The sequence below is a fragment of the Acanthochromis polyacanthus genome, chromosome 2 (assembly GCF_021347895.1).
Source record: "Acanthochromis polyacanthus isolate Apoly-LR-REF ecotype Palm Island chromosome 2, KAUST_Apoly_ChrSc, whole genome shotgun sequence".
NCBI classification, from domain to species: domain Eukaryota; kingdom Metazoa; phylum Chordata; class Actinopteri; family Pomacentridae; genus Acanthochromis; species Acanthochromis polyacanthus.
In genome coordinates, this window is record NC_067114.1 from 23478214 (window position 1) to 23491179 (window position 12966).

The window sequence follows — 12966 nt, forward strand, 5'->3', positions numbered from 1 at the left end:
TCGGTCAGACGGCAGAGATGAACTTCACTGTAACACTGGACAGCTCTTACAAGAAATCTTTTTGTATAAAATACTGGTTTTATGAATTGCTTCTTAGCTGGAAAAAGACAGACGGTTGACTAATTTAAATTGAGTGTGAGTATGTAGCATACAGACAACAGAGTACAAGTAAATGTTGCTGATAGAAGGGGCTGATCCAAGTCCCAGGGTCACCGAGGTGAAATTAAACTGCTATTGGTACTTCCACTTAATGTTCCTATGTTTCACTGTCAAAACAGGCAGTCTAGATGATGTATTGGAATAATTTTTGTGAATTCCAGTGAAAATCTGCCAAATGTTACATCAGTTGTTCTCCACAATGAAACAACACATGAAATAAACCAGACATTGCTGGTCCCAGTTTATTTGCATTTTTGATACCCTAACACTTGTTAGGTCGGGCCATAATTGAACTGACAGGCTGTAGTCATTAAATATTCCTCACTTTAGATTGTACAAGTCTACAGTGCACCTTTCTTCCAGATGTTACTTCATTTGATTTCATTTTGATTTTATTTTCACACAAACCATTCAGTGGCTCCTTGTGGACTATATGGAAGCCCTGTATTCCCTATTTTACTTTGTTCTAGTATTCCGATTTTTCCTTTTGTCACTCATCTTTATCTAAACCTTCCTCGAAATGAAATGAAATCAAAATACAGGAAATATTTTAAATTCCACTTGTAAATATAGTGATCAGACAGTTTTGTAACTCAAAACTAAACCAATTCCATGACTCTGCACAGGATGATACCTGTATCCGCTGCATACCTGCGTCCACCAGGCCTGGTCTCCTTCTCTCTCCTCTGCTCTCCACGGCTGCTGTTGTTGGAGGGTCTGGCTGTGTTGCGGTGCAGAGGAACGGTAGGTCGCAGGGCTGAAATTACTTGTCCTGTTTGCTGAGGCGGAACACCAACTGTTCTGGAGGGGTATTGGGATGGAGTGTACAAAGGCAGACAGGGTCTGGTCTGCTCTTGTACCCCTTTACCACAAGTCCGGGAGCAGGTTGACCAGGACCCCCAGGTTCCCCAGGAGCCCTGAACTTCTACATGCTCGGCCCTGAACTCCTGCTGGGGCTCTGCCCTCTGAGGAACCTGGATGCAGACGAAACATCCTTGATTAGCGACACCACAAAGTGCAAAGAAGTGGGTTAGTGCCACAAGATGTGAATGCCAAAGACTGATGGAAAGCGTCCATCAACAAGAGTGTAATCTCCACAGATCATAGCCTCATATAAAAGCTCAAGTCAGTGACCTCATCTCATCACCATGACTATCCCATTCCTTCGTCCCCCACCACTATTCATGAAACAGACCTCTGTTCACGGTTGTAAAGGCCTGATTTGGCTGATTAGTGGGTGTCTGTTAGTGGGCTATCCCCTATTGGCTACCTGCATCTCTCCCTGTTGACTCTATCCCTCTGTGCAACTGTGCCAGGGACGTATTAGCAGCGATCACTGCACTCTCTGTTTGAGGAACCTGCCAGGAGCAGCACTGTGCCAAGCCGGCTTTATCCGTGGAGCCGCGTGGAAATCCTGCTCTTTAAGGAGCACTTTGTCTTCATTCACAGCAACCTCTCTGGGCAAACACATGGCCGTAGTAAAAGCTCAGCTGTCTTTGACTTTTAGCGGATGGAAAGAGAATACAGAAGCAGTAGGGAGAGTTGGCAGGGAGCTCTTCTGCTGTCAATCAGCCTCTGCAGCTATTCAGAGAGACCTCGGACCTCCCCCCTGCCTCTTCCACTGCTTCAGCTTTTGTAACTCAATGCCAATGTCATCTCCGGGTCACCAATAGGTCACACAGCTGGACTCCCAGTGGAAACACATGGAGCCGACTCGCACTGACCCCCTACAAACTCGCTAGACTGTTGATCTGTCCGTCAGGTTCACCCACAACTTTCTTCAATGTGGTTCCTGTGGCTGCAGGGTTTAAGAGGTGATATGCTGACAGCTGAAATCAGGCCTCTCTGTTGTGCTGCAATAAAGTGAGATTTTCACTCTCTCTCCTTACAAGTTCACAGATTATCACCCTGATCAGGTTCCCCCTTGGAATACTCTCATTTGCTTTTAAGGGTGGCATTTGGCTGACAAGACACAGTGGTGCATGCCATTGTTGGAGATGAGCGCTCCACTTGCTGTGCCAACCATGCAATTGCACTGACAGATAAACAACAACAAAAACGAAAAATTCCTGGAAGTATCACAGGGAGGTCTAGCATCATGGGGGTGAGGGTATCAAACAGATCACACATGTTACAACACAGATGTATTTTTTAGTGGCACCATCTGCTGTGCAACTGCTGCTCACCTTCCTGTGGTCTGTTGCGTGCTGGCTGTCCAGGAGGTCTGAGCAGAGCAGCAGTAGCAGCACAGAAACTCTGGAGACAACAGACAGAAGTGATTACTGCTTAGACAAGATGGAAATGTTGGCTTATAAATTAGAATACATTGGTGCTATTCAAATGCTGAATTTATCAGTTTTAAAGAATGAGCCAGTCACAGAAAAAACAGGAATACAAACATTCATTGCCATTTGGCCACAGGTTAATGCACAAATTATATTACCTGGTGATCCAGAAACAGGCTTGCTGCATAGCTCCTAGTTTCATAGAGTGGAACACTTTAGTGTAAAGAGAGAAGTTTTCATTAGCATACACCCGAGTGGTGGTGACATTTTCAACACTACTGTCTGTGTGTCCACAGTCCAGAAAGCCCAGAGGATTAATTTCTTTCAACTCACCAGCAATGTACAGAACAGCATCAGTTCATCTTTACAGTTTGACAAATGTTCTCTGGATGATACACAGTGGTTGCATCAACAATGGTAGCTGTGCTTTAGTGACATCAAGAATAATCCAATGTCAGGATCCTGAGGTTTTTTTCTCCTTTACTCACTACATTGCTCTGGCCTCCCTTCAAAAACTGACTCAAGCAAAAAAAAAAAAAAAGACTTTTACTCACTTGACCATGTGAGTTGACCTCTGACCTCCTATCTGACCTCTCTGGCTCTTAATGAGGGGGACCTCTTGCTGGAAACTGCACCCTCCTCAGAAAGCAGATCTGAGGTTAATTCCAGTTGGGGGGGGGGGACTTTCACCCCTTCACACCAAAAGATTTATCTCAGCTCTACTTCTCACCTTTTAAAATAAGCTAATTTAGCCAAATACTATGATCAGAAAATCCTGCAGACTGTTACATAGCAAATACTGATCACACAGAAGAAAAGATTAGGAGCATAAAAATCATTATTTTCTTATCATTATTGCAAAAGAACCGACAATAACAGCCCATATATCATCATGTAGACGTACCTGTAGGCTATGATGCGGGTACGGTGAAAGATTTGGTACTTCACTGCGCTTTCCAACTAGTGTCTCCTATCCAAGCGCAGGTACCCTCACAGTCGAAACATTAATCCAGGTAGAAATGCAGGGCTTCCCTCCAGAGACTTGGTGCTGAGCCATGGAAGTCAGTTAATCCGTACCCAGAGTAGTGACTCAAAGCCAGGCACAGTATAAACCCCAGAGCCTGGTCATCATGGTGAATCCTGCGGTCCTGCTATTTTACGCACAAAGACGCCGAATGGCAGAAAGCTGGAAACCGACACGGCGGACAGAAAACAGCTTCTGCTGCGCCCCCTGTCGCTACTAGTACTTAGTCTTTGGGTGTGCGATTTGGTGTTATAAATATGGAAGCTAGGGTCTCCTCCTTTTACCCCTCCGTGAGTGGCTGCGGCGCGCCTGGATACGTTTACGCGTGAGGACGAGAGAGAGCATTAGTTTTCCAAACGCTCAGCCCCAGTGTTTGTGTGACACTCCTCCCTCTCAGTGAGATGTCCACATTGGAGATAGAGGCAGGTAAGCGATCTCATTTATCAAGTGAAGTGAAGCCATAACTCAGAGCAGCTCCTGGTGCCTGTCTGGCTGCCTGGTCTCTGCCTATTAGAACAGACAGCCAAGAAATCCTGATATGACATCAGATAACTGCATTCAGCTTCTGCTCCTGCTGTTACCCTTTATACCACAAAGCAGCAGGGCATCAGTAATCTCATTTTTCTGCTGTTTGCATACAGTTGGCAAAGATTCTTCACACTCTGTGAAACAATTTTTATCAGAACAATCCTAACACAGAACTTAATACTGTTTTATGTAAAGTGGAAAAACAACAGAATTAAAGGGACAGTATATAAGTATTAAGTATATAATTATAGTTCCTCTCCTCTAGGCAAATGTTTGCAGGGCTCTTCGCACTGTTTGATTACTGAAATCTGAAGGTCTCCAAGTGCACTGAACCCAACATTTCGTAAAGCATTCTGAGATACCACAACATCTTTTTCAATTGAGATGTGGCTGTTTTGCTTTCAGAAAATATTATGTTTTTGGCCATTGGTGATACTGAGACCTTTACACGTGTTTTCCATGTCATTGCAGACATGAGAGCTCTCCTGTGATAAGTTAATATAATATTATTTCTACTCTCACTGTGATGGCAGGCTTTTTCAAATATTACACTGAGTAAAATAAGAAAACCACCTCTACATACATATATGCTATATTCATTTTAAGGTCATAATTTTAAACTAAATTATAAAGTTTTAGTGTTTAGGACAGCAACTATCTGTCTGTTAGTGTTTGTTTTGGTCTGATGTCTATATTTCATCATCCATCAAACAGACTGATAGTGATATCTACAGTTTTTACATATAATCTATACGACGGAGAACCACAACCGTTAAATCATCATCCAACCAATAATTCTTGTGTATTTCAGATAATGCCTGGTACCACTAAAGGTATATTACCTGAAGAATACAATGAACACAGCAACAAATGCAGCTGACTACATAATAGTTTATGTCCTATTTGACACGTTTAAGTTTAATTTTATTCCGAGGGGGCTGCACAGTGGAATAGTGGTTAGCACTTTCGCCTTGCAGCAAGAAGATCCCAGATTCGCGTCCCAGCTTTCCTGGGATCTTTCTGCATGGAGTTTGCATGTTCTTCCCGTGCACTGTACGTGCACTCCGGCTTCCTCCCACAGTCCAAATATATGCTGAGGTTAATTGATTATTCTAAATTGCCCGTAGGTGTGAATGCGAGAGTGATTATGTGTCTGTATATGTAGCCCTGCGACAGACTGGTGACCTGTCCAGGGTGTCCCCTGCCTTCGCCCGAGTCAGTTGGGATAGGCTGCAGCACCCCCGCGACCCTAGTGAGGATAAAGCGGTGTACAGAGAATGGATGGATGGATGGATGTATTCCAAGGGTACATGAGGACATTCATGTCAAAAGCGCCAATGCACATGCAAAGGCCTAGAGTGGTTTCCTGCTTACATTCAAGCCGTAGCACAAATCAGAAGTTGTCAGCTCTCACATAATGCTAAAACAAAAGAATTATGTGAAGCCACAAAGGCAGCCATCTTGGCATTGCTGGAAATTGGCTTGAGACAGGTAGCGAAAAAACTGAAGATCTCCAAGACAGCCATTATTCACACCAAGAAAAAACAAGCCAAACATGGTACTACCTAATTGCCAGCTGGTCGCGGCAGGAAACGTCTTTCTATCCCACGAGATGACCGTCACTCATCTGTTCCTGTGTCAGAATGTCAGACCTCCAGGGACCTTAAAAATGAGTGGGCACTGTGGAGAAATGTGATCTTTTTCGGCAAGCACAGTTGGAAACTGACTTCTTGAAGCTGGTCTGAAGTCACACAGGACATAGAAGAAGCCCTTCATCAACAAAAGGCAAAGGACAGCCCGGTTACTCTTTGCTGGGGATCACAAGGATTCGACTGTTGATGATTGGGCTCAGGTTCTCCTCATTGATAAATTTTCAGTTGATGCCCACTCAAGCCAACTTACTGGTTAGGAATAAGCCTGGGGAAGCTACAAATCAGACTGTCTTTCCCCTACAGTAAAACATGGGGGTGGATCAGTGACAATCTGGGGTTGTTTCAGTATGGATGGAACAGGGCAAATGAACCAGGTCATGTACAGGGCTACTCTTGAAAACAGTCTTCTTCCATCAGCAAGAAGACTCTTTCCTGCCTCCAATGACTGGATTCTCCAACAAGACAATTCCCCGTGCCACAAGGCAAAGTCAGTTAAAGCCTGGATGGAGAACCAGAACATTGGAACCATGCATTGACCTGCTTAATCAACCAGATCTAAATCCAACTGAAACCATGTGGAAAATCATCAAACGCAAAATGGAGAACCACAAGCCCCAAAACAAAGCAAATTTGTTTGAATTTGTGCAACAGGAATGGGCTGCTGTGACAGCAGAACAAAGTCAGAAGCTGGTGGAGAGCATGCCAAGACGCATGACTGCAGTCATCAGAAACAATGGTTGTGCAATCAAATACTAACTTCTGTGTGTGTCATGTGACTAAAACAGACAAAAGAAAACATGGAATGTCTAAAAGTTGTTTTTGGCAGTACAATGCCATAGATAGGGATGTTAGAACTTAAGTGATTTTGGTTATTATCAAGAAAACCATGGAAAATGGCTAGATAGCAGCTCTGAAATTAAACTCTTATGAGCTATTTTTGTTGTTATCATTGTATTTGTCCAAACAAAAGTACCTTTAGTTTTACCAGGCATTAAAATGAACAACAAATTGAATAAAAAACAAGGGTGGTCTAACAAGTTTTTCCATGAGTGTATAAATGGGATGTGGTAACAGTTTCTTAATTGATAAGGGCAGTAGCAAAGTTCCACATGTCTATATGTAATCTCTAAAGTATTGGACTGTCGGGATATTTTGCTCCTGGCTGAATCCACTGACGTTCACTATTTTTATATTTAGAAACTGAAAAGCTGTGTGTATTGTTCTCTTCAGTGTGTTTACTTTGAAAAAACAAAGCAGAGCTATGCATAGTTCAGCGGTTTATACCACAGTAGCTCATTATAGCCATTGTCTGTAAACAGGGTAGCTTCACAGTAACTTCATTATAATGTAAAGCCAGTGCAATCTGCAAATATTGAGACAATAAGTCTATGAATATCAGTAGCATAACTCTGTATCTCCACATCCATCAGCACATCCATGTACTGCTGCACTGTGGGGAAGTATATACAGTGTGTTTGTGTACAGTGTGTATCTGCAGGGCAGCTGGTTCTGTTGCTGCCCTCTCTGACCTTCCTCACTGGTGCGTAGATGTTGATACTGCTCAGGAATTTGCCTTTAATCCCAGTGTTTCCAAACCTTTCACAGGCAAACAAGCCTCCAATTAAGGCATCGCTAATGACTCCGCTGTTCCAGATGACCCATTGAAGGCCTCTCTAGATGAGATGCAGTCACTGCTATCTGACACGAGATGAAAATGTCATGCTTCTGGACATACACTGGAAAAAATATCAATCCTGAGGCAAAAGAAGCATGATAAAATGTACTGTAGTGTAGTAATGTGTTACTCATTTTGACACTTTAGAAATATGTGAAAGAGTTAGTGTACCTTATATTACAGTAAAGGTTAAAAATATCAACAATGACAACTAAGGTGTTGCATTTTGATTGACTACAACTCCAAAATTTGGGATTATTTCACTATCGAGTGAAGTCACTGATTTTTTTTTTTTTTTTTTTTTTGCAGTTCATGGCTCACAATAAACAATACACTTGTTTCATTCCAGGAGAAACTAATAGTTGGTCCTGTGAGGTGGAACGAATTGGCAGCCTCGTGTCCCGACTACACAAAAGTCTATCAGAGAGCCGAGCCATCATCACTGCAGCCTCCCAACCGGCGCTTTGGTTTATTGCTTGTCATTCACCCAAACACAGATTATGTAGATAAAATTGCATGACCTTCGTCAGCAAGTCCATACTAGTACAGCGATGCTCTCCCTTCACTCACTGTTTTTGATGATAGTTTAACCTCCCCTGCATGTCCAGAATTATGATTCTAACATTACACGGTAAACAGAAAACTTGGAAACTTACAGCTGTATGAGTTCAGACATGTAGCCTGGAAGTTACCAAAAAGTATTTTGGGAAATGCTGACTAACAGTAATGGAGCTACACAAAGCAAACTAACAGAAAGTGGATCCAACAAAAATGTAACAACGACACTATGTGAATATTTTGTGCATCCTGAAAATGAGAGCTTCTTCGCAGTCTAGCAGAGGATGTTGGAGCCCTGTTTTCATTACCTGAGCTCTTCTTGGCAAATCGTCACTGTGCATTGGCAGCCGACACCATCAGTGGTGCTGTTGTGACAGAAAAAACACCCTCTTGATTTACTGTGAGCTATGATCCAAGGGTTCAGTTAGAATAACAGCAGTTTTGATGATCCAGGCAATAATAGCTGGTATTAAATAAAAGGCTGTCACTTGCCACTCATTCAGTTTTGTAGGATATGAGTGTCAGTTTCTACTAATTGTTGTCATTATACAACAAGATGAACTGAGTTCCAGTTGGGCCTGTCCAAACACAGGCATAACAGTAACAGAAAAAAGAACACAACAACCTAACAACCTTCATGTTATTTTATATTAATTTAATACAAGAGAGTAGCAGAGTACATCAGTCAAAGTACCCTCCATGTATAAACTGTAGTACTGAGTAAACATGCAGTGTGTAGGAACAGTAGACTCAGAGCTGATGTCTGTGTGTAACAAGGAGCAGACTCCTACATTGTTATTGTCTTGTGCAAACTTTACATTTTCTGAATTTTTCTCCGCTACTTTCAATTAAACATGAATTCATCTAATGAGATGGGAGAGCTCTGTGCTTGAAGCACAGCAGGCACATTTTTAGTTGGTTTAGTTTTATTTGCATAGTTTAGCTTAACTTTAGCTATTTTTTAAAATTCAATTAAATTGTTTACTGATGTTTTTGTAACAATCCTGACTAAAATATGGTATTTGTAATAATTATTTTAATTTTATTAGATTTTTAAAAAAAATAATTTGCAATCCCTCCTTGGTGTCTCACGGCCCCCTGTGGGTAAGACCGCTACTTTGGGAAACACTGGTGTAGACCACACCAAATATAATTTGAAAAATTATAAAATAAGTGAAACTAGTACCTAAAATCCAGTCTTCCTCCTGTAGATCCTCTTCCTCTCCTCTCTCTGTTCTTAGCCCCTCCTACTAAATGAGTACAAGCACATGCACACACTTCAGACACGCAAAAACAGTCTTAAAAGTAAACTTCAAACTGAATTCAAACTTAACCCTCCTGATTGAAAGTCCTCTGTTTGGTTCATTGCACCTCGACATCCTTTGGACTTGGTTACTCTTCATAGTCTCACACCTGAGCTGGGTGAGATGTCCTGTGATTGGCTAAAATCCCTGTCACTGGTTGATTTTCTGAAGCCTGAAGAGAAGGTGGTGAAGTCTAATTTCTTGTCAGATCACTTAAGTTGCAATATGCTGAAAGGTTAGTAGTGTTGCCCTATGAGACCAACAAAAATGTCCACATCAGCTTTAATGCTTGAAAAAAACAGAAGTGGAGGAGCTTCACTCCACTGGAGACAGACGGGATCCTACTTTTCAGTGTACAGACGATGATGTGCACTCAGTGTTCGCCTGTTTTAAGCACTGAATTATATTAATTTCAGGATTTTAAAACTTTTTTTTTTCGTAATTTGCTGTTTAGTAGAAATGATCTTAGAAAGAACAAACAGCATTGTTAATGGGAGCAGCACTGTGGGTTATTACTCACCAGCACATATGGACTTCATGTTAGTGTGTTGAGCTGCCGTAACTGGAGGAGTAGTAACAGGAAATGCTGCACTATCTGGACTTCTGAACTGCTTTCCAGTGATGAGACACTGTTCCCCTTCTCCGTCTCTGCGTCTGCATGCTGTCACTAGTCATGGAGCTCTGTTAGTCCTTTGGGACTAGACTTCTTTCACATTGTTGACAGCTGTACTCCCATAAACTGACAAAATGTGTCAGCACAAAGAAATGTTGTTTATCAGAGTTGCTCGAAACAAACAAGCTGTAGCTTTCTGATGGAAGACATTTGCACTGAGTGGTTTCCTGTCAAAGCAGAACACAAGGCTTTCATAGGAGATAGTCAGGGGAAAGGTGACTCCAAAAAACTACACATTACTGTGTCATACTCCCTACACAACATGCTTACATATTTATGTTTGGATTAACCAAAACTGTTAGGGCAAAAATGCAGGAGGAAAGTAAATATCATGAAGCACTCAGCTCAATATCAAAAAATGAAAAAAATGTAGATGTTTTTATGTCTGGACAAAGTAGTGAACTAAAGATGTCTTGGATTCAACTCTTCGGAGACAGTGCACCACGTGGATGATTGACAAGAATGTTCTCAGAAAAAAACAGAAAACAACCAGCCAGCACTGAGAAGACGAAAAACTCATTTAACACAGAACCTGGTGTTTTGTCTCCTTTAAGTGGAACGCCCATGAGCAAGGCGCTGATCTCCAGTGGGGCGGATGACAGAGGACAGCAGTACCTGTCAGCCCCTTGATGGGCATTCGTGGAGCTGTTTGACACTCCATCCACCCTGCAGATACTCCTCTGGGTTTGTGCTGTTTTCCACTGACATGTCTGCTTAAATAAGGGTTAAATTTTTTTGTTATAGGTTGGTTTCAGGGAGAGGAGCAGGGACAGGTGGTGGGAAACTGGTGAAGCCTCCACACCTTCAGGGACATTCCAGTCGAAATTCACACAAGCTAGAGGACTCTTCATAGTTTTTGGACTTCTAAGTGCGCACATATAGTGTCTGCCTCGTTGGACACTGTAATGTACAAAGTGTTGGCAATGCTGCCTGTAATGACTTTCATATGCAAACTGTCTAACACACATATTCTCTGTTGCTTGCAAATTTAAGAGAAACTGATCTGACTGATCTCGTAAAAAGAACCATGAAAACTATGTACACAAACTCAGTGTTAATGCAGAATCTTTTAATACTAAGTACAATACAGAAAATCAGTGGTAAACAAAGAAAAGATCTTGTCCTTGTTTGTGCCCTTGCTTTTTTGTCAGGCAGGAGGAAGTGAGAGAGCGATGCATGACACAAGTTCTAAGACAGAAAAATCATTCTAGTCTCAAGAAAAGAGACAGTGGTCATTTTCAGTTGATGACAGTAATGGTGCAGAGGGGTCATTCAGAAGGCTTTTAAAGTGCACAGGATGCTCCGTAGGGACCATAATGCACAGCAAGTCCCGTTAACTTTCTTCAAGTATGATACAGCTCTGGACTCTGAAGAATCAAACTGTGAAAATCTACATTCAGTCAAGACGCCTTTGTCATGACAATTTCTTCAGACATCTTTGAAATAGTCTACATCCAACTGAGTAAAGAGCTTCCAACAGACTGGGAAACAAGGCCTTCAGTTTCTGAAGACTGTAAAACTGATAAATTCCCTAAGTGATGAAGTGTTATAGACGGAGTTTGAAATGAAAGAAAATAGGTGCCCAGGAAAGGTATGTCCACATGTGCGCATGTTTGTGTGGTCTACGAGTGAACCTTTGGTCCTTTTCACTTGGTCTCGGAGAGCTTTGCCAGGCTGGCTTGGCGGAAGGCTGCTCGGTCCCTCATCTCCAACACACAGTCTCTCACCATCTCTGCAAACATGGAGGGCCAGAGCTTGTGTAAAGCCTCGCCCTTCAGATTGGTGTCTGATGCTCTTTGAACCAACTCCTGGAGGTACTGTTCTATCATGGCAGCACGCTCTGATGACTCCACAGTGCCCTCCTGTGAGAACAAACAGAGAATATTATTCATGTTGATTTCATTTTACCTTATTAGCAGCAAGAAAAATCATGTGATACCTTTGGAAACAAGTGATGTTCTGAGTCATCCTAATCTTGACACAAGTATGGACAGACACAATGCCCTTCAGCCAGTAACACACAAACAATTATAATCCTTTGTGTCTTTATTGGATGTACCTCTCAGATATTCACAATGCCTTAGGAATACGTGAGTAAACCCTTGGGTGTAATAACTGCTAGATCTGCATAAAGTTTAGGACGAAATTTTGGAAATGGTGGTGCATTGTGGAGTGATTTGTTGGAGAGCCACATATTCCTACAATCAACACCATGCCTGTACGATGATTTATGTACAGCAGAAAAATGACCCTAGATGTTAACGAATCCAATGATTTCTTTAAGCCTTTACGTCTTAATTTGGGCTTCTTTCTGAGCGTTCTGCATTGCTCAGCTGAGGTTATAAGTATGCAATGATACAGTATATGCTATAACAGGCTTCTATTACAAGGACGCTACTTGATGTCGGTTTTATTATGGGATTTGATAGAAAAATAAAATGTCATCCAGGTCCACTGAATAAAATAAAAGTTGTAATGTTATGTAGAAGTAAAGGAGGTGGCCTGAATACGGGCTGAAAAGCAAAAACAAAGCAGACAGCAAACAGACACTGGTGCCTGATCTGCACAAACATGTCAGATGCACTCCTCCATCCTCAGTAAATGGATTCTAGTTTGTGCCTAAATAAAACAGGATGAAACTGTATTAGTTCTCCTGCCAGGAAAAAGAGAAAAGGCTATAGAAGCTATAGAAGTGAGCTTTTGAGCTGCTGAGTGGGCTGTTATCCCAAATCCCATTTATATGTTGTTGTGGAACTTAAGAGTGAGTAAAGAGCAAAGATTTAGTTAATATTCCAGACTAGGAGTACGCTCATGTGTAGTCATGTTAGCTGTATTTGGTTGAGGAAAGTGGTTTTAAGATCCTTGAATTCCCTGTTAAAGCTTCTGGATGTAATGTGGGCTTTACAGTGCATGTCATGTCATCCAATACAGTTTCTGGTACAACCAGTGGAAGTTTGAAAGGTCTCCTATTTCAGTTTTGCAAAGGACATTGCACATTTCTGTCTCCTTGAGCCTTGCGGATAATACAAAAGTGATTTGTACACATAAAATAGCAGTACAATATATCTCTTTGCAATAGCTTTCGGGAAAATGTTACTAGAAATCATA

General features: G+C 41.9%; 2 protein-coding genes across 4 annotated transcripts in view; both read right to left on the minus strand.

The window, feature by feature from the left end:
- LOC110954389 (thrombospondin type-1 domain-containing protein 4) overlaps positions 1 to 3959 on the minus strand; it is a 48931-nt gene extending 44972 nt beyond the window's left edge. Inside the window, exons 1-5 of one of the 2 annotated variants that reach the window (XM_051944845.1) lie at positions 3349 to 3959; positions 2999 to 3083; positions 2603 to 2657; positions 2346 to 2415; positions 811 to 1133 (exon numbers count right to left, since the gene is read on the minus strand). In XM_051944845.1, the coding sequence (XP_051800805.1) occupies positions 811 to 1133; positions 2346 to 2415; positions 2603 to 2657; position 2999 (449 nt within the window). In that variant the 5' untranslated portion in view covers positions 3000 to 3083; positions 3349 to 3959. The remainder of the gene's footprint in view (positions 1 to 810; positions 1134 to 2345; positions 2416 to 2602; positions 2658 to 2998; positions 3084 to 3348) is intronic. The other variant, XM_022198933.2, reaches the window with a different exon arrangement.
- A 6947-nt stretch (positions 3960 to 10906) lies between these two features.
- Positions 10907 to 12966, minus strand: part of LOC110954467 (leucine-rich repeat-containing protein 49) — a 37002-nt gene continuing 34942 nt past the window's right edge. For both annotated transcript variants that reach the window (XM_051940920.1, XM_022199052.2), the window contains exon 18: positions 10907 to 11720. In XM_051940920.1, coding sequence (XP_051796880.1) covers positions 11505 to 11720 — 216 coding nt within the window. In that variant the 3' untranslated portion in view covers positions 10907 to 11504. The remainder of the gene's footprint in view (positions 11721 to 12966) is intronic.